Raw genomic sequence first — 17192 nt, forward strand, 5'->3', positions numbered from 1 at the left:
GATATGTGTCATCATAGAAAGCAAAACACAAAGAATAGACAGTCCTCCAACAGTGACTGATTAGTGTTGCTGCACAGTGGTAGCAGATAGCATGGAGCTTGCTGGTGCACAAAAGAGGGTTTATAGAAACAAACACTACACTGTTTTACAAAGACATATTGAAAGTAAGAGTGTCCCAGGCTGTAGCAGTACTGCAGTGGAATGACTTGCTCTCATTCAGGCTCTAATGCAGTCAATAATAACAGATGCCAAAAGATTGGTTAACATTCTTTTGGCATCTGTATCTGCATCTACATCTACTTAGATATTCTGCAAGCCACCGTACAGTGCATGGCACATGGTACCCAGTACAACTACTAGTCATTTCCATTCCTGTTCCCCTCACAAGTAGAGCAATGGAATAACAACCATCTATATGCCTCCATACGAGCCCTAATTTCTTGTACCTTATCTTCGTGGTCCTTATGCACAATGCATGTTGGCAACAGTAGAATCATGTGGCAGTCAGCTTCAAATGCCTGTTCTCTCACTCTCTCTATCACTATATATTTGGTGAAGATCATGTCATTGGAGATGGGAGAGGCAATGGACTCCAGGACATCAGCCATGAAGAATAATAAAATAATTACTCCTTGTAAACATAATGGAACTAAAAAAATAAAACTGTAAATAGGCAACCTTGGTCACAGTCAACAACTAGTCAATTGTAATGTTATGTATTTAAGGCTCATCAATATAATTATTTTAAAGAAGCATTTGCAGAAATCTCTATTGGTTATTACAAACAGTGTTCTTCATTGCGCCTGTGTTAAGAATTTTATGCTGGAACATGTGTGAGCACATGATGCTGTATTTCTACATACGGATCTAAGAAAAATCTACAGATGTATGAATGCAAAAGTTATTTTTATCGAAATAGGTTGCTTACACAATTAATATCATTACACAGACTTAAACTTTGATATATTTGTTGTAAGGTGAAAACAATTCTTCATCATCATCACTATTGAGGACCAAATCTCTCCTCGCAGTATCAGAGGGAGAATGACTTAAGTAAAGACTGTCTTTGTAGTCAGTGAAAACAGAGCCATAAATTGTAGCCACCCTTAAATGTACCACTGAAAGTAAGCTATTTTGCTATTCAGGAGTTATAAAATTTTTGATCTCCTATAAGAATTTCTGAAAAAAAAAAAAATTGTTGAAAACAAGTATAAATGAAGGTAAGTATAGCTGCACCTTTTGAGTGTGTGCTACTGAAACATTATTAGTAGTAAACTAATAATGCACATTCCACATGACGTTATATGACACACATAACTACATGAATGGATGCAAACAGAATGGAATTTCAGCAAGAGCACCGTACCACCGCAAACTTCAAAACAGGGATTAATTTTGCTTTGTTCTACAAAGCTATACCTTGCAAGGCTTTGTAAGGACATTCATGCACATCTGTAAACTTAGAACATCAGGCAGAAAGAAAGATAAATTAATATCCATACATTTTCCATGTTGCTAAAAATGTTAAACTTTCTATGGGTGATTTTGTATCTGACTATACACAATAAAAATTACAGAAATCAGGAAACTGAGTAATGAGTGGAAAAATAGGACATATCAACATCTAATGAGATGATTAAAACACTAAAAAAAATTCATGCAGTATCATTTAGTTCAACATGATGCATGCACCTGAATTTCAAAGTTTCATCTAAATCTTCGTAACAGAAGGCAGTCAATGACCACTTCCAATATAAAGTGAAACTTAGTGTGCGTTTTGAATAACTTACAAATAGTTTCTTTCAGAATATGTTCACAATATTTCCAAGTTAACATTGTACCTGTTTAAAAAAAAATGAGCTAGCATAATAATCTTCGTACACTAAACTAATCAACAAGTGAGCATTTGCCCATAAAGTCATAGCTAACACTGAAAGTTAAGTTAATTGAATGCCTGATATTTACCTTCTTTGGCATCTGAGATGACTTAGGCCTCCTGTAAGTAGGGATGAATTTTTCCGCAGTTGACTGAACCCGTCGAATATCAAAGTCCTGATCCACACGACTCACAGTCTGTAACCTGTTTTCCAAAACGTGTCATTTAAAAGGAACTTGTAGTATGTTATGAAATTTGTTATTATTAATCAGGCATTAATAATAGCGATAATACTATAAAGCAAACAAGGAATATTATGAGCAGCATCAAACACTAACTACTAGATACAACCAAGCTGCAATATTGAAAGGATGAGCACAGAGCATTGTTATTTGACTGGAGGCTCTATGTGCAACAGGGACTCCTACAATGAACAAGGCCAAAGAAAAATATTGAAAAAAATTCTGGATCCCATCAACGAAAACAACTACTGAAGGCAACAGAATCACAAGCTGTACATGGAGAAGATTACCGTATTTACTCGAATCTAAGCTGCACTCGAATCTAAGCCGCACCTGAAAAATGAGACTCGAAATCAAGGAAAAAAATTTTTCCCGAATCTAAGCCGCACCTGAAATTTGAGACTCGAAAATCAAGGGGAGAGAAAAGTTTTAGGTCGCACCTCCAAATCGAAACAAAGTTCGCCTAGTTGCAATATGAGACACAATTTAGGTCGAATGAATGACGATACAGCTGCAGTAGTTTGGTTCGAGTCGTAAGCTTAGCAGTTACGGTTTACCAGGTAGCCATTGCTACGCGTCACGCGCTCCATCCGTATTTATACGGATATCCTTCCTTTTTCACGTGCTTCATCTGGTTTGAATTGATTGCTTATTTTTCTTTGATCTGATAAGTGCCGTTCTCTTTGTTATAGGTGTTTACGTCACTCTAAGCTGAAAATGCATTACTGTACTGTGTCATGCATTGTTTGTCGCATTCTGATAGTGCGTGTTTACGGTCTGTCGCCGCTTGCGGCATAGCTTGCTTTTGTGCGCGCTACCGCCGCTTACAAATAAAAAATAGAGAGGAGTCGTCTCATTAGCGAAACATTTGTTGTTACTTACACTACTTCTTTCTTTGATAATGATCAACAAGAACCAAATAATAGACTGCGTATGATAGATGATGTTCTGAACGAAATTTTAGCGAAAATTTTTCTCCGTTTGAAAATCTTTGCAGGCGCCTCTTTAGTTCATTACATTCTGCACAGAAATTAGAGTCGTCTTAGATTTAAAAATCTAGTCAGTTGCCGTGCTTCATTTCTGACTGTATCACTATCAGGCATAAGAATAATACGAATATAAACATGACATGATATGTATATTCTTCCGCGTTTGCTGTTGTCTCACTCTAGTTTCGTAGTTTATTAGGCAGACAGGATTTAAATGAGATAGTAGCAAACACGAAACAATACATGGCAAAATGTTTATATTCGTATTAATCTTATGGCGAAGAGAATACTACATGTGATTCACAATTCATAAAAGCTCCTATTAGCAACCATCTCTTCTCACAGGTAGGAAAAAATTCAGAACGTAGAGTTGGCCATACTGACAAACATCCCAAACAGTCTTGCCAGTCGGATTTTCGTAGTACATTGAAATGCTGCTACATTCGAAGATCAACAATACAGAATTTGTATTTACTTCGTTGGATAATGTACCAAAATGCAGTGGTCAAAATTCTGGGCGGAGGAAAAAGACTCGTCTTCCACTTTTTTTTTTTTATTTATTTATTTACTGACGCAGAGATTTTGGTACCAGTATTTATCTTTGTGCCTACAAAGCATGCCTGTGTGGCGCTACATATATTCGACGGCAGAAGTTAGTTGTGGCGGCACCCACCAACATTTTTCAGACCTCCCACTTGCTTTGCACTCGATTCTAAGCCGCAGGCGGTTTTTTGGATTACAAAAACCGGAAAAAAGTGTGGCTTAGATTCGAGTAAATACGGTACATGACAACTCAGAAAAGGAGAATTGCCTTTCATGGCCACATGACATGAATGAGACTTGGAAGGAAACCTAAAAGGACACTAACCCAATTTCAATATAAGAAAACCAAATGGACATGATTTCCAGAAGTTGAAATAGATCTTTGAGAACTGGAAATTTCTGCTAAAGCTACCCATGGACATAATCCACTTAAGAAGCATCTAAAAACACATAGAGGGTTCTGGGGAAAGCTGGAGCTGAAGACTGGGAAGGCACGGACCCAAGAGATAAAAGAACATCACCAGAAATGAATGAAGGAACAATAGGTGGCAATTAAAGCTCGGGAAAAGAAGCAGTTGAATTGGTGTCATCCCTAGCTGGCTGAAATGACGAAGACGGCAATAATTAATATATGTAACTGATCTGTTACCATTTATGGCTAGTTTGTGCTCTTCTCTTGAACTGTTTTTGGTTAAGGATGTCCATACAAAGGTAAAAGTTACAGAGAGGACCCTTGCATTTTTTGTAGTTGATGTGCAATATATGATACAAAACAGGGCAGAAAATGAGCATTCCATATGCTTTTAGGTTCCCTATGTTAGTCGCTCAAGTACTTCTTAACTAATAGAACCCAATATGTTGTTCTTGACAGCAAGTGTTCATCAGAGATAAGGATATCATCAGGAGTGCCCCAGGGAACTGTGATAGGATCCCTGTTATTTTTCTACATACAGAAATGATTTGGTGGGCAAAGTATGCAGTAGTCTGCAGCTTTTTCCTGATGGTACTGTGGTGTATAGGAAGGTCTTGTCATTGGGTGAATGTAGGAGGATACAAGATGACAAAATTTCTAATTGGTGTGATGAATGGCAATTAGCTCTAAATGTAGAAAAATGTAAGTTACTGCATATGACAGAGTCACATTGATTAAATACCTATGTGTAACATTGCAAATCAATATAAAGCAAACCGTGTATAGGACACTAATGCAAGCCATTGTTGAGTATTGTTCGAGTGTTTGGATTCCGTACCAAGTCATATTAAATAAAGACATCGAAGCAATCCAGAGGCGCGCTGCTACATTTGTTACCAATAGGTCTGAACAATAAGCAAGTATTACTGAGATGCTGTGGTAACTGAGACAGGAATGACTGGAGGGAAGACAACATTCTTTTCGAGAAGCACTACTGAGAAAATTTAGAGAACTGCCTTTTGACACTGACTGTAGAATGATTCTTCTGCCGCCAAAAGTACATTATTATGAAGATAAGATTACAGAGATTAGGATTTGTTCAGAGGTATACAGACAGTAGTTTTTCCCTCACTCTACTTGTGATTACAACAGCAAAGAAAATGACTCCACCATGCATCATACAGTAGTTTGCAGAGAATATATGTGTAGATGTAGAAAATGAAAGTACAGTAACACATGTAACCACTAACTATGAAAAAATATTTCAAAAATGTATAAATTTTCTTCATGACTACTTTGCTAATGACATGCTGTGAAAACGAAAAAAAGGATGCAAAAACCAATCTGTAAAAACGCATTGTCACTAGCAACCTAATTTTCAGGAAAGCAATTGAGACAAACCAAACAAAATGCACACTTTACTTTTATGCCTACAATACACAAACAACTATAAAATTTGTACTACACTGTACATAAATAAATTTGATCAACAGAAGATGACACATAGGTGCTGAAACATGTCTGGGTGAACAAAAAGAAATAACTACTGTTTTGCATAATCCAGATTTTATAATGTACATAATATGCAACAAAATATTTGTTGGATTGCATAAGGCACAAGCATACAATACAGATCACTGCACATGGCCACAACCTTTACTCTGTATTCAAATTCATGGGCTTCACCAACTCTCAACAACATTATCACCTTTCAACCTAATCTGGGTCTAAAACTATACTACAATCAGTTGCTGTGGTGGTGGTTTTGTGTGTGTGTGTGTGTGTGTGTGTGTGTGTGTGTGTGTGTGTGTGTGAGTATTAACAGTGATTCCTGGCAAAAATTATCCAAATAAATGTAACAACCAGAACGGTTAACATTAAATTAAAATGCAACAGCTACCAATATGTATCAGATGCAGCAGAGATATGTTCAGAGCCTAACATACATAAAAATGCAAAAGTGCCTTTGGCAGTACCAATCCTTTGAAACGAAGGTTTGATCACAGCATATGATATACCACACAAGGACATGGGGCCTGAGAAATTCTAGGTTCAAATGGCTCTAAGCACAACTACTTAAACGTAACTAACCTACGGACATTACACACACCCAAGCCCAAGGCAGCATTCGAATCTGCGACCGTAGCAGCCTCGTGGTTCCGAACTGAAGTGCCTAGAAGCTCGGCCACCGCGGCCGGCTGAAAAACTCTTGCTTGTTTATCAACAAGATACCGTGCTGGTTTTGAGTGGTGGTGGTGGTGGTGGTGGTGGCGGCGGTGGTCGTGGTGTTGGGAGAGGGTTACTTCTGGAATATAATGGGTTCACTGAGACTCATTTTACTTCGATTACTGAGTGTCATTGCAAAAGCCAGTTCGAAAAGAACTTGGATACTTCTGTCCATGATAATGTGTCCTTTGTGGAATAAGGAAAGTCAGAAATTGGTAGAAGAACTTAAAACTACATAGTAGTCACTACATTCAACCAACATGGATTCAGCTAAGCACTTTGGGGCACACTGATGGCACCTATTCACAATTTAGATCTTCCACTTACGCATACCAGAAAATTATGGACGCTTGTCGAAAAGGTACTATTCACAATTATTTCACGATCTTGTGCCAGTTTCCTGAGATAACACTGCGTTGATGCATTTTATAAAGAACTAGATTCAATGATACATGACACTACACATCTGTACCATGACTTTTTCCCAGTCCTTGCACTCTGCACTAATTATTTGCCATTCAATGGGGCTAAATGTGTTACCTATTCCATCCCTGTTGTTCTTACCTCTGTTCTTCACTAGTCACATAGAGATCACCTGGTTTATGATACATATTGTGATTGTCATATGCTTTCTTGCAATAAAATAATGCATCACACGTGGTGCATTTTATTAAATCTCTGAAACAAAACAGAAAATGCCACATTCGTTTTAACCGACTTAAGTTAGTAATACTTATTCTTTCAATTACTGGTTTAACTACTTACTCAGGCACACTATTCCTCTCTGCCTCTGAATGTTGGCGTTCTAAATGTTTTTGTAAATTGAACTTCATAATATATTCAAATCCACATAAATGACAATAGTAGACAGACTGTGCTTCTCCTGCATTATTAAGTTTTATCTTCTTACTTGGAGGAGGAGTAGCCACTGGTTGAAAGAAAGCTACAATTCTGGGAACATAAAGAAAACAAATCACAATAATAATTATCATTAAATACAAATGAACTAATTTTCTAATAAGGTTCACTTTATCCCTAACACTTTCCAGTAACACATCTTGACAAGATCGTTGTTAGTGACACACAAAGAATTAATATCTGAAATATCGTTCCCTTATCTTACAGCATTAACAACAGGCTTCTTTTCATCTGTAAAATACTCGTGCATCTCACAGAGAACATGATAAAATTATACAGTAAGCTGATGGAGTGATACCATATGTGAAGCACACATACCATGCTTTTTCATATACATTTGGTATTATTCCAACACATAATCTACACTAGGAGATAATTAGATTGATGTTTTTGACCTGATCTATAAAGAATACTGTGACAGTTCATTTAGCGCAACACCTGCTACAAAACGAAAACATTCAGACTCAGTTCTAGTCTCAAACAAAGTTGTAATATATTGCATTGATTTATCTTCTAGAATGGCATTCCATCTCATAATGAGAATTTCTCTACGACAAGGAGACAGAAAGACTGGCCAGTGCTTATATCCAGGAGAGGGACCAGAGATTGGGGATGTGGTGGGGTGGGGTGGGGTGCGATGGGATGGGATGGGGTGGGGTGCGATGGGTGGAGAGGAGAGAGGGGGAGGGGGAGGGGGGAGGGGGAAGGTGGGAGGGAGAGAGGGGGGGAGGGGGGGAGGGGGGGAGAGAGGGAGAGAGGGAGGGGGAGAGAGAGAGAGAGAGAGAGAGAGAGAGAGAGAGAGAGAGAGAGAGAGGAGGGGGGAGGGGATATTAGTCTCTGTTAACAAATTCTCTTTCTTGGGTGTTAGAACTTCATTACTTATTAAATTACTTATTTTCATTTTTTTCCTCTTTTATCTTTTTTAATGACCCCTGCCCCCCATCTCGTTCCTACTTTTTCTACTACGTCTTAATTGCATTATTCATTCCACTTTCACTTTCTCTTTATTTTTAATACATCTTGACTTCACTCAGACCCTCTATCATCTCTGAACTGAAGCTGGCAAAGTATGTGCAAAAGTACTATGTTTGATCCCCTACTCTTTCTCTGACACTCTCTCTTTTCTCTTAGCCTCCTCTCTACCTCACAACAGATGAATCCCATACTAGGATCAGCCTGCCATCTTTTTCCAATCTTCCCCAGTCAATCCTGCTTCCATCCACGGAGAAGGAAATATTCAGTCTTAAGTCTCGTTTGAAGCAGCTCTCCATGCTGGTCTATTCTGCGCACATCTCATCATCTCTGAATAACTACTGCAACCTACATTCATCTGAATCTGCTTACTGCTTGCATGCCTAGATCTCCTCCTACAATGTTTACTCCTCACACTTCTGTCCATTACCACATCGACTACCCTTTGATGTCTCAGCACATGTCCTTTCAACTGAACCCATTTTTTACTCATGGTATGACACAAATTTATTTTTCACCTCAATTTTATTTAATATGCCCATTAACAAATAAAAAAATTAGTTTCCATTTACCTCACCAATAGAAATGCACACAACACTGGTAATTGTAATACATAAATAAACTCACAAATTAAAGACTACATACATGTAAAAGGAAATAGGAATAGACAGATACAGAAAAAAGAAGGGGCAAAGAGACGGCAGATAGAGAGAAAAGGTACAAGCAAAGGGATGCAAAGCTTGTGAAACCTCTCCATAAATAATGTGCAAATAGGTTTGAGGATGTAAGGATGACAGCTCAGCATAAACTACCATTAACATATGTTGAGATTACACAGATGTTAGGTTTGTGCCAAGAACCCAGAAAACTGTGGAACTTTGTAAACACTAAACTCAACACTCTAGTTATAAGTGTTTTTTGTGATAAATCACTTGGTTTACAATAATAATATACAATTTTTGCAGAAAAAGACCTTCCTAAGCTTTCTGAAGAACTTGCAAATTAGGTCATAGGGGAGTGGGGTGGGGTGGGGTGGGGTGGAAAGCTGGGTCTGAGTGATCCACAAGGTGGTTGAGGTGAAAGATAGCTTCATTGGTTTCAGTGACAGCTTACCTTCTAGCAGCCATAGCCCTCTAAATAGAAACAATTCCGCATGCAGAGGGCAATGGATACAATACTAATTTTGGTGTAAATTGGGAGTGTGTGTTCAATTGCAGACACAAATTTTGCATATGATGGAGGTTGAGTACAGTGTATCACAGTGATATGATAGTTTGTGAAACATGTTCAAAATGCCCCTCCATTATTAGGAAATAAGATTTAGTTAGCACAACTTCTGAATACTGGTAACCACTGCAAAGAGCAATTCTATCTTCAGAGCCAACTTGTAAACATCGCATGTATTGTTAATCTGTGCAATGACAGTAAATCTGTCTAATCATCACATTTCTGAGTAATAGGCTTAGTTAATAGATGTGACGCATATTTCATCAAAGCATATGACTACAACAAACAATGCTGCGGCAGGCAATCAGCAAAATTATCTTTATTGTTACACACTGAGAACATTTGCACTATGCGATAGAAAAGTTCAGGTTCCTATTGTCAAATGCCATTGCTTTACAAGGTTTTTATTTGAATTTGTGCACAGTTCTATGAGAAGATGCTACTGACACTGATGCAGTGATTTTGTTGGGCTTCATTCCAGGGCTGTCCTTCACTTGTCTAGTCTGGCCAAAACCAATACCACAGTCTGAGGTTCAGGCTGGGTCTATGAGGGAACTGGCACCTGTATCCCTGGTACTGGTTCCTGGGACCTGTATTAGGATTCCGACTCATCTGATTGAATCAGAATCATGAGTTGATCACAGATTTGTGGAAACCTGTGATGGAATATTATGATCTTAGTTTTGCCGAAACCTGACACTGGTGCTGAGACCAACTATCATATAGCTGTGTTGTTACAATCAGAAGATTCTCAGTGATAACAGAGGTTGTGGTTTCTTTGATGTGGTTGCATTTAGATATATGCTGATGATCCAAACCTATAGGTAGTTCTGCTTTAACTATCCTGGCTGAACATAAAGATTGCATAGATTCTACATATTACAGGCAAATAACTGCATTAGTGGGTAACGTGGCTCTAAGATACACCATCAGTAAATTAAACTGACTCAATGCTAGGATTTCATGGAAGTCACTAGAGATTCACTGTAATGTGGCCTTTTCACTGAAAATGGATGAGCTGCTCAACAAAAACATTGAAATGTTGTTGTTGTGGTCTTCAGTCCTGAGACTGGTTTGATGCAGCTCTCCATGCTACTCTATCCTGTGCAAGCTTTTTCATCTCCCAGTACCTACTGCAACCTACATCCTTCTGAATCTGTTTACTGTATTCATCTCTTGGTCTCCCTCTACGATTTTTACCCTCCACGCTGCCCTCCAATACTAAATTGGTGATCCCTTGATGCCTCAGAACATGTCCTACCAACCGATCCCTTCTTCTGGTCAAGTTGTGCCACAAACTTCTCTTCTCCCCAATCCTATTCAATACTTCCTCATTAGTTATGTGATCTACCATCTAATCTTCAGCATTCTTCAGTAGCACCACATTTCGAAAGCTTCTATTCTCTTCTTGTCCAAACTATTTATCGTACATGTTTCACTTCCATACATGGCTACACTCCATACGAATACTTTCAGAAATGTCTTCCTGACACTTAAATCAATACTGGATGTTAACAAATTTCTCTTCTTCAGAAACGCTTTCCTTGCCATTGCCAGCCTACATTTTATATCCTCTCTACTTCGACCATCATCAGTTATTTTGCTCCCCAAATAGCAAAACTCCTTTACTACTTTAAGTGCCTCATTTCCTAATCTAATTCCCTCAGCATCACCCGACTTAATTAGACTACATTCCATTATCCTTGTTTTGCTTTTGTTGGTGTTCATCTTATATCCTCCTTTCAAGACACTGTCCATTCCATTCAACTGCTCTTCCAAGTCCTTTGCTGCTCTGACAGAATTACAATGTCATCGGCTAACCTCAAAGTTTTTATTTCTTCTCCATGAATTTTAATACCTACTCCTAATTTTTCTTTTGTTTCCTTTACTGCTTGCTCAATATACAGATTGAACAACATCAGGGAGAGGCTACAACCCTGTCTTACTCCCTTCCCAACCACTGCTTCCCTTTCATGTCCCTCGACTCTTATAACTGCCATCTGGTTTCTGTACAAATTGTAAATAGCCTTTCGCTCCCTGTATTTTACCCCTGCCACCTTTAGAATTTGAAAGAGAGTATTCCAGTCAACATTGTCAAAAGCTTTCTCTAAGTCTACAAATGCTAGAAACGTAGGTTTGCCTTTCCTTAATCTTTCTTCTAAGATAAGTCTTAAGGTCAGTATTGCCTCACGTGTTCCAGTGTTTCTACGGAATCCAAACTGATCTTCCCCGAGGTTGGCTTCTACTAGTTTTTCCATTCGTCTGTAAAGAATTCGTGTTAGTATTTTGCAGCTGTGACTTATTAAGCTGATAGTTCGGTAATTTTCACATCTGTCAACACCTGCTTTCTTTGGGATTGGAATTATTATATTCTTCTTGAAGTCTGAGGGTATATTGCCTGTTTCATACATCTTGCTCACCAGATGGTAGAGTTTTGTCAGGACTGGCTCTCCCACGGCCGTCAGTAGTTCCAATGGAATATTGTCTACTCCGGGGGCCTTGTTTCGACTCAGGTCTTTCAGTGCTCTGTCAAACTCTTCACGCAGTATCATATCTCCCATTTCATCTTCATCTACATTCTCTTCCATTTCCATAATATTGTCCTCAAGTACATCGCCCTTGTATAGACCCTCTATATACTCCTTCCACCTTTCTGCTTTCCCTTCTTTGCTTAGAACTGGGTTTCCATCTGAGCTCTTGATATTCATACAAGTCGTTCTCTTATCTCCAAAGGTCTCTTTAATTTTCCTGTAGGTGGTATCTATCTTACCCCTAGTGAGATAAGCCTCTACATCCTTACATTTGTCCTCTAGCCATCCCTGCTTAGCCATTTTGCACTTCCTCTCGATCTCATTTTTGAGACGTTTGTATTCCTTTTTGCCTGTTTCACTTACTGCATTTTTATATTTTCTCCTTTCATCAATTAAATTCAGTACTTCTTCTGTTACCCAAGGATTTCTACTAGCCCTCGTCTTTTTACCTACTTGATCCTCTGCTGCCTTCACTACTTCATCCCTCAAAGCTACCCATTCTTCTTCTACTGTATTTATTTCCCCCATTCCTGTCAATTGCTCCCTTATGCTCTCCCTGAATCTCTGTACAACCTCTGGTTCTTTTAGTTTATCCAGGTCCCATCTCCTTGAATTCCCACCTTTTTGCAGTTTCTTCAGTTTTAATCTACAGGTCATAACCAATAGATTGTGGTCAGAGTCCACATCTGCCCCTGGAAATGTCTTACAATTTAAAACCTGGTTTCTAAATCTCTGTCTTACCATTATATAATCTATCTGATATCTTTTAGTATCTCCAGGGTTCTTCCATGTATACAACCTTCTTTCATGATTCTTAAACCAAGTGTTAGTTATGATTATGTTGTGCTCTGTGCAAAATTCGACCAGGCGGCTTCCTCTTTCATTTCTGTCCCCCAATCCATATTCACCTACTGTGTTTCCTTCTCTCCCTTTTCCTACACTCGAATTCCAGTCACCCATGACTATTAAATTTTCATCACCCTTCACAATCAGAATAATTTCTTTTATTTCATCATACATTTCTTCAATTTCTTCATCATCTGCAGAGCTAGTTGGCATATAAACTTGTACTACTGTATTAGGCATGGGCTTCGTATCTATCTTGGCCACAATAATGCGTTCACTATGCTGTTTGTAGTAGCTTACCCGCACTCCTATTTTCCTATTCATTATTAAACCTACTCCTGCATTACCCCTATTTGATTTTGTGTTTATAACCCTGTAGTCACCTGACCAGAAGTCTTGTTCCTCCTGCCACCGAACTTCACTAATTCCCACTATATCTAACTTCAACCTATCCATTTCCCTTTTTAAATTTTCTAACCTACCTGCCCGATTAAGGGATCTGACATTCCACACTCCGATCCGTAGAACGCCAGTTTTCTTTCTCCTGATAACGACATCCTCTTGAGTAGTCCCCGCCCGGAGATCCGAATGGGGGACTATTTTACCTCCGGAATATTTTACCCAAGAGGACGCCATCATCATGTAATCATACAGTAAAGCTGCATGCCCTCGGGAAAAATTACGGCTGTAGTTTCCCCTTGCTTTCAGCCGTTCGCAGTACCAGCACAGCAAGGCCGTTTTGGCTATTGTTACAAGGCCAGATCAGTCAATCATAACATTGAAATAGTTAGTACAATATGCTATTGGAATCCTACTCACATTTTGATCTCTAGGTTCAGTAAACTCTACATGTCATTTCACAACTAAACTTGTTGAGACAGTTGAATTTCTTAAAAAGAATTAACTAACATCTTACCTATAATAGACCAGGACATCAGGTAAACTGATTATGCCTGGACTCATATGTAGGGACTGTCAAGAAAACTGTAATAGATATGACAGAAGTTGAAACTTCCTGGCAGATTAAAACTGTGTGCCCAACCGAGACTCGAACTCGGGACCTTTGCCTTTCGCGGGCAAGTGCTCTACCATCTGAGCTACCGAAGCACGACTCACGCCCGGTACTCACAGCTTTACTTCTGCCAGTATCTCGTCTCCTACCTTCCAAACTTTACAGAAGTTAACTTTGATTCACAATTAAGAATAGCTTGTTCGCAGAACAATAATAGACTTTCCTTCACCTGAGACATATTCAGAAATGACAAGAAAGAAATAATGGAAAATCAAGGATGGAATAATGGCAATTTTATGAAATGGATAGATTGCTACATACCATACAGCAGAGCTGAGCAAAGTTATAGTCCAAATCAATCCCTTCAAAAAAGATTTCCTAAAACTAAAATTCAAATTGTATGCTAACAAATTTCTTTTCACAAAAATTCTTTTATTGCTATTGCCAAGCTGCACTTTATAATCCCTCTACTTTGGACACTGTCAGCTATTTTGCTGCTCAATCAGCAAAACTCATCCACTACTTTTAGTGTATCATTTCGTAATCGAATTCGCTTATCACCACCTGATTTCATTCAACTACATTTCACTACCATTTCTGTTTTACTTTGGTAGGTATCCACTGCTATCTTCCCAGTATTCCGATGCTTCTGACAGAATTATAATGTCACTGGCAAAATTCAAAGTTTTTGTTTCTTAATGATTTTTATTTCTTGATGACTTGCATTTCTTCTGCTTGAACTTTAATTCCTTTTCCAGATTTCTCAATGCTTTCATTTTACGCTTGCTTGGTTAAAGTACAGTTTAAATACATGTGGGATAGGCTACAACTTTGTCTCACTTCCTTCTTAACCACTGTTTTCCTTCAATTCTTTTAACTATGCAATTAACTACGCAACCAACTGAGGTGGTGCAGTGGTTAACACACTGGACTCACATTCGGCGAGGACGACGGTTCAAACCCGTGTCCGGCCATCCTGATTTAGGTTTTCTGTGATTTCCCTAAATCACTTCAGGCAAATGCCAGGATGGTTCCTGAAAAAGGGCACAGCTGATTTCCTTCCCCATCCTTCCCTAATCCGAGCTCGTGTTCCATCTCTAATGACCTCATGGTCGACGGGACGTTAAACACCAATCTCCTCCTCCTCCTCTTAACTATGCAGTCTGTTTGATGTGATAATTCTTTAGTTAATGCCTGTAAGATGTCACTTTCATGAAATTGGATTAAAAAAGGAGACACATAACTAAAATACTGATAAAATAATAACTAGGAAAAGGGGCAGGGAATTGTGTCAAGTGCAGGGACAGTTGTATGTGGGGCTCCCAGGGACTCAAACTCTACCCTCCACCCATCTACATTAAATGCATAAAGTACCTTTGAAAGGTTGCCTTAAATCTAGTGTAATATGAGAAAGGGTTAAAAGACATGGACAATATTGTGTATAGGTCAACAGAGATCAAACATCATCGCATGTGTGGGTTCTTAAGCTGGAGAATCCCTGGGGCCACAATTTCAGCAAAAGGCATTCCCTCCACCCTACCAGCTGCACAGATTTCTTATAGTCTTTGTCAAGATCACAGGTAAGCAGCAAAACCTACCTGCCTGGCAACTCCCTTTAACCATTCCAAACGAATATGCATGTCATTTCAATAAAAGAAACTATTTCTGCATACTCAAAACATAAAAAAAACATATTGCAGCCTCCAGCAGATTAAGCACCCTTTGCTTGCTATCCTTCCAAAAGGCTTCTTTCTGTCAACAATGACCATGGCAATACACATAATTCGTACAAAAACTTTAATGTTATTTATCTCATCAAATAATATATTTTCAATAACCTACAATCCACTATTGTCTTCCTCTGCCCACTATGACAACACAACTTTGGAGCAGGAATGAACAGATATCACTTGTGCACAGATATGCTGTAAATATCAGTGCCATATAGTGTCTGCTACAGTATTCATTCATAAACATGCTAGGAAGGACACTGAACTCACTAAGAAGAAATTATTATCCCCTATGAAAAGAATTTTGAACCATGAGTAAAGAGACGCACTGCCATGTTTTAGCCACATTTCTTACATGAATATCTTAAAGATGACCACTGTCAAATAGTTTGAAAAAATATGTACAGTGGTACATATGTGAAATTTTTTACTTTCTTGAATGACTTTTGGCATGTTTAAGCAAATTATCCCTTTGCGTCAAATTCTACTCATTGGAAATAAGGTAACCCTATTGCAATATCTCCATAGGCGTAACAAACTTTGATCTTTAAGTCCCAATGTTATATTCCTTTAGGTGAGCTGTTACTATCCTCTCTACCTTTTTAGTCCTTACAGAAGAAACAGGAAAGACATAACTCATGAAATTTCATTGTGCATTCAGTTTTGAAACTTACAGATGCAGTATAGCATTGCTGACAAATACTACGGATGTGGACACAAAACAAGAGTGAAATACTGCTTTGTGATGGCACTATGGATGGAGGAAAGAGAGAAAGGGGGGGGGGGGGATATCAAAGTTTTATCCTGAACAGAGAATATTCCACAGAGACAGACATTTTGGGTGTGCTACGCACATGGCTAGTGAGTTACAATTGAAATCACCACATCCCTGGGTAAGAGTTTGCTGGATGCCTCTAAAACTTCAAGAAATATATCTGTATGAAGGCTTGTTATGAGCATTTCTTGCTGCCTGTTTGTGTGTCACTGCAGATTGTCTATTGATGAGTAGTAGTATGTTTTTGTTTCAGAATTAAAACCTAGAAATTAGTCACTTTTGACTCCAGGGAAACTCTGAGCAACTTGTATAAACAGAATAGTGCAGTGACCAACTAATGAAAGGTTGCTAGAAAAAAGAAACAAATCATCCAAGTACAAAAATTAGTTGTAGGTCTTGTAACTTAGGTAGAGTAGCACAGTGCAGGCTGCTTTCGTCAGTTCATTCAGAGGACATACACTTTAAGAAATCACTGATTTCACATGCGCTGATTGTGAATCAGAGGTAAAAAGTGATGCAGTCATGTATCATCTATAAGCAAACAGCCCCAAATGTTGTATGTTGAAGGCCTCAAATTCCAAGCAAGGCAGAGTTCGGCAAAGTTCAAGAGGTCCAGTGGCAGCTGCCTCAGATAGATGAGCTTACAGTCGTTGTTTCACTCCTGTACGCAGTTACTTGCAGACCAAGAAACATACGACCAAAAATCCTGCTTCACCTATGATATGAATTTGAGTTTCTGAAGTATGTATGTCATAACCCACGTCAGTTCATTACATATAAACCTTGTGTAAGTTGTGAAGTCCAGGCTTAGATTCCTGGCTGAGTTCCTTTACTAAGAGGTAAGGTCCTTAGGCTGCTCCTACATTGCATCTGGAAGTTGTCTGTTCCAATCC

General features: G+C 38.6%; 1 protein-coding gene across 1 annotated transcript in view; it reads right to left on the reverse strand.

Annotated features, from left to right (window-relative positions):
- Positions 1 to 17192, reverse strand: part of LOC124621767 (zinc finger protein 236-like) — a 60994-nt gene that overhangs the window by 22919 nt on the left and 20883 nt on the right. The window contains exons 3-5 of the mRNA XM_047147196.1: positions 7054 to 7239; positions 6853 to 6966; positions 1966 to 2080 (exon numbers count right to left, since the gene is read on the reverse strand). Coding sequence (XP_047003152.1) covers positions 1966 to 2080; positions 6853 to 6966; positions 7054 to 7239 — 415 coding nt within the window. The remainder of the gene's footprint in view (positions 1 to 1965; positions 2081 to 6852; positions 6967 to 7053; positions 7240 to 17192) is intronic.

This window comes from Schistocerca americana, chromosome 1, assembly GCF_021461395.2.
Source record: "Schistocerca americana isolate TAMUIC-IGC-003095 chromosome 1, iqSchAmer2.1, whole genome shotgun sequence".
In the NCBI taxonomy this organism is placed as follows: domain Eukaryota; kingdom Metazoa; phylum Arthropoda; class Insecta; order Orthoptera; family Acrididae; genus Schistocerca; species Schistocerca americana.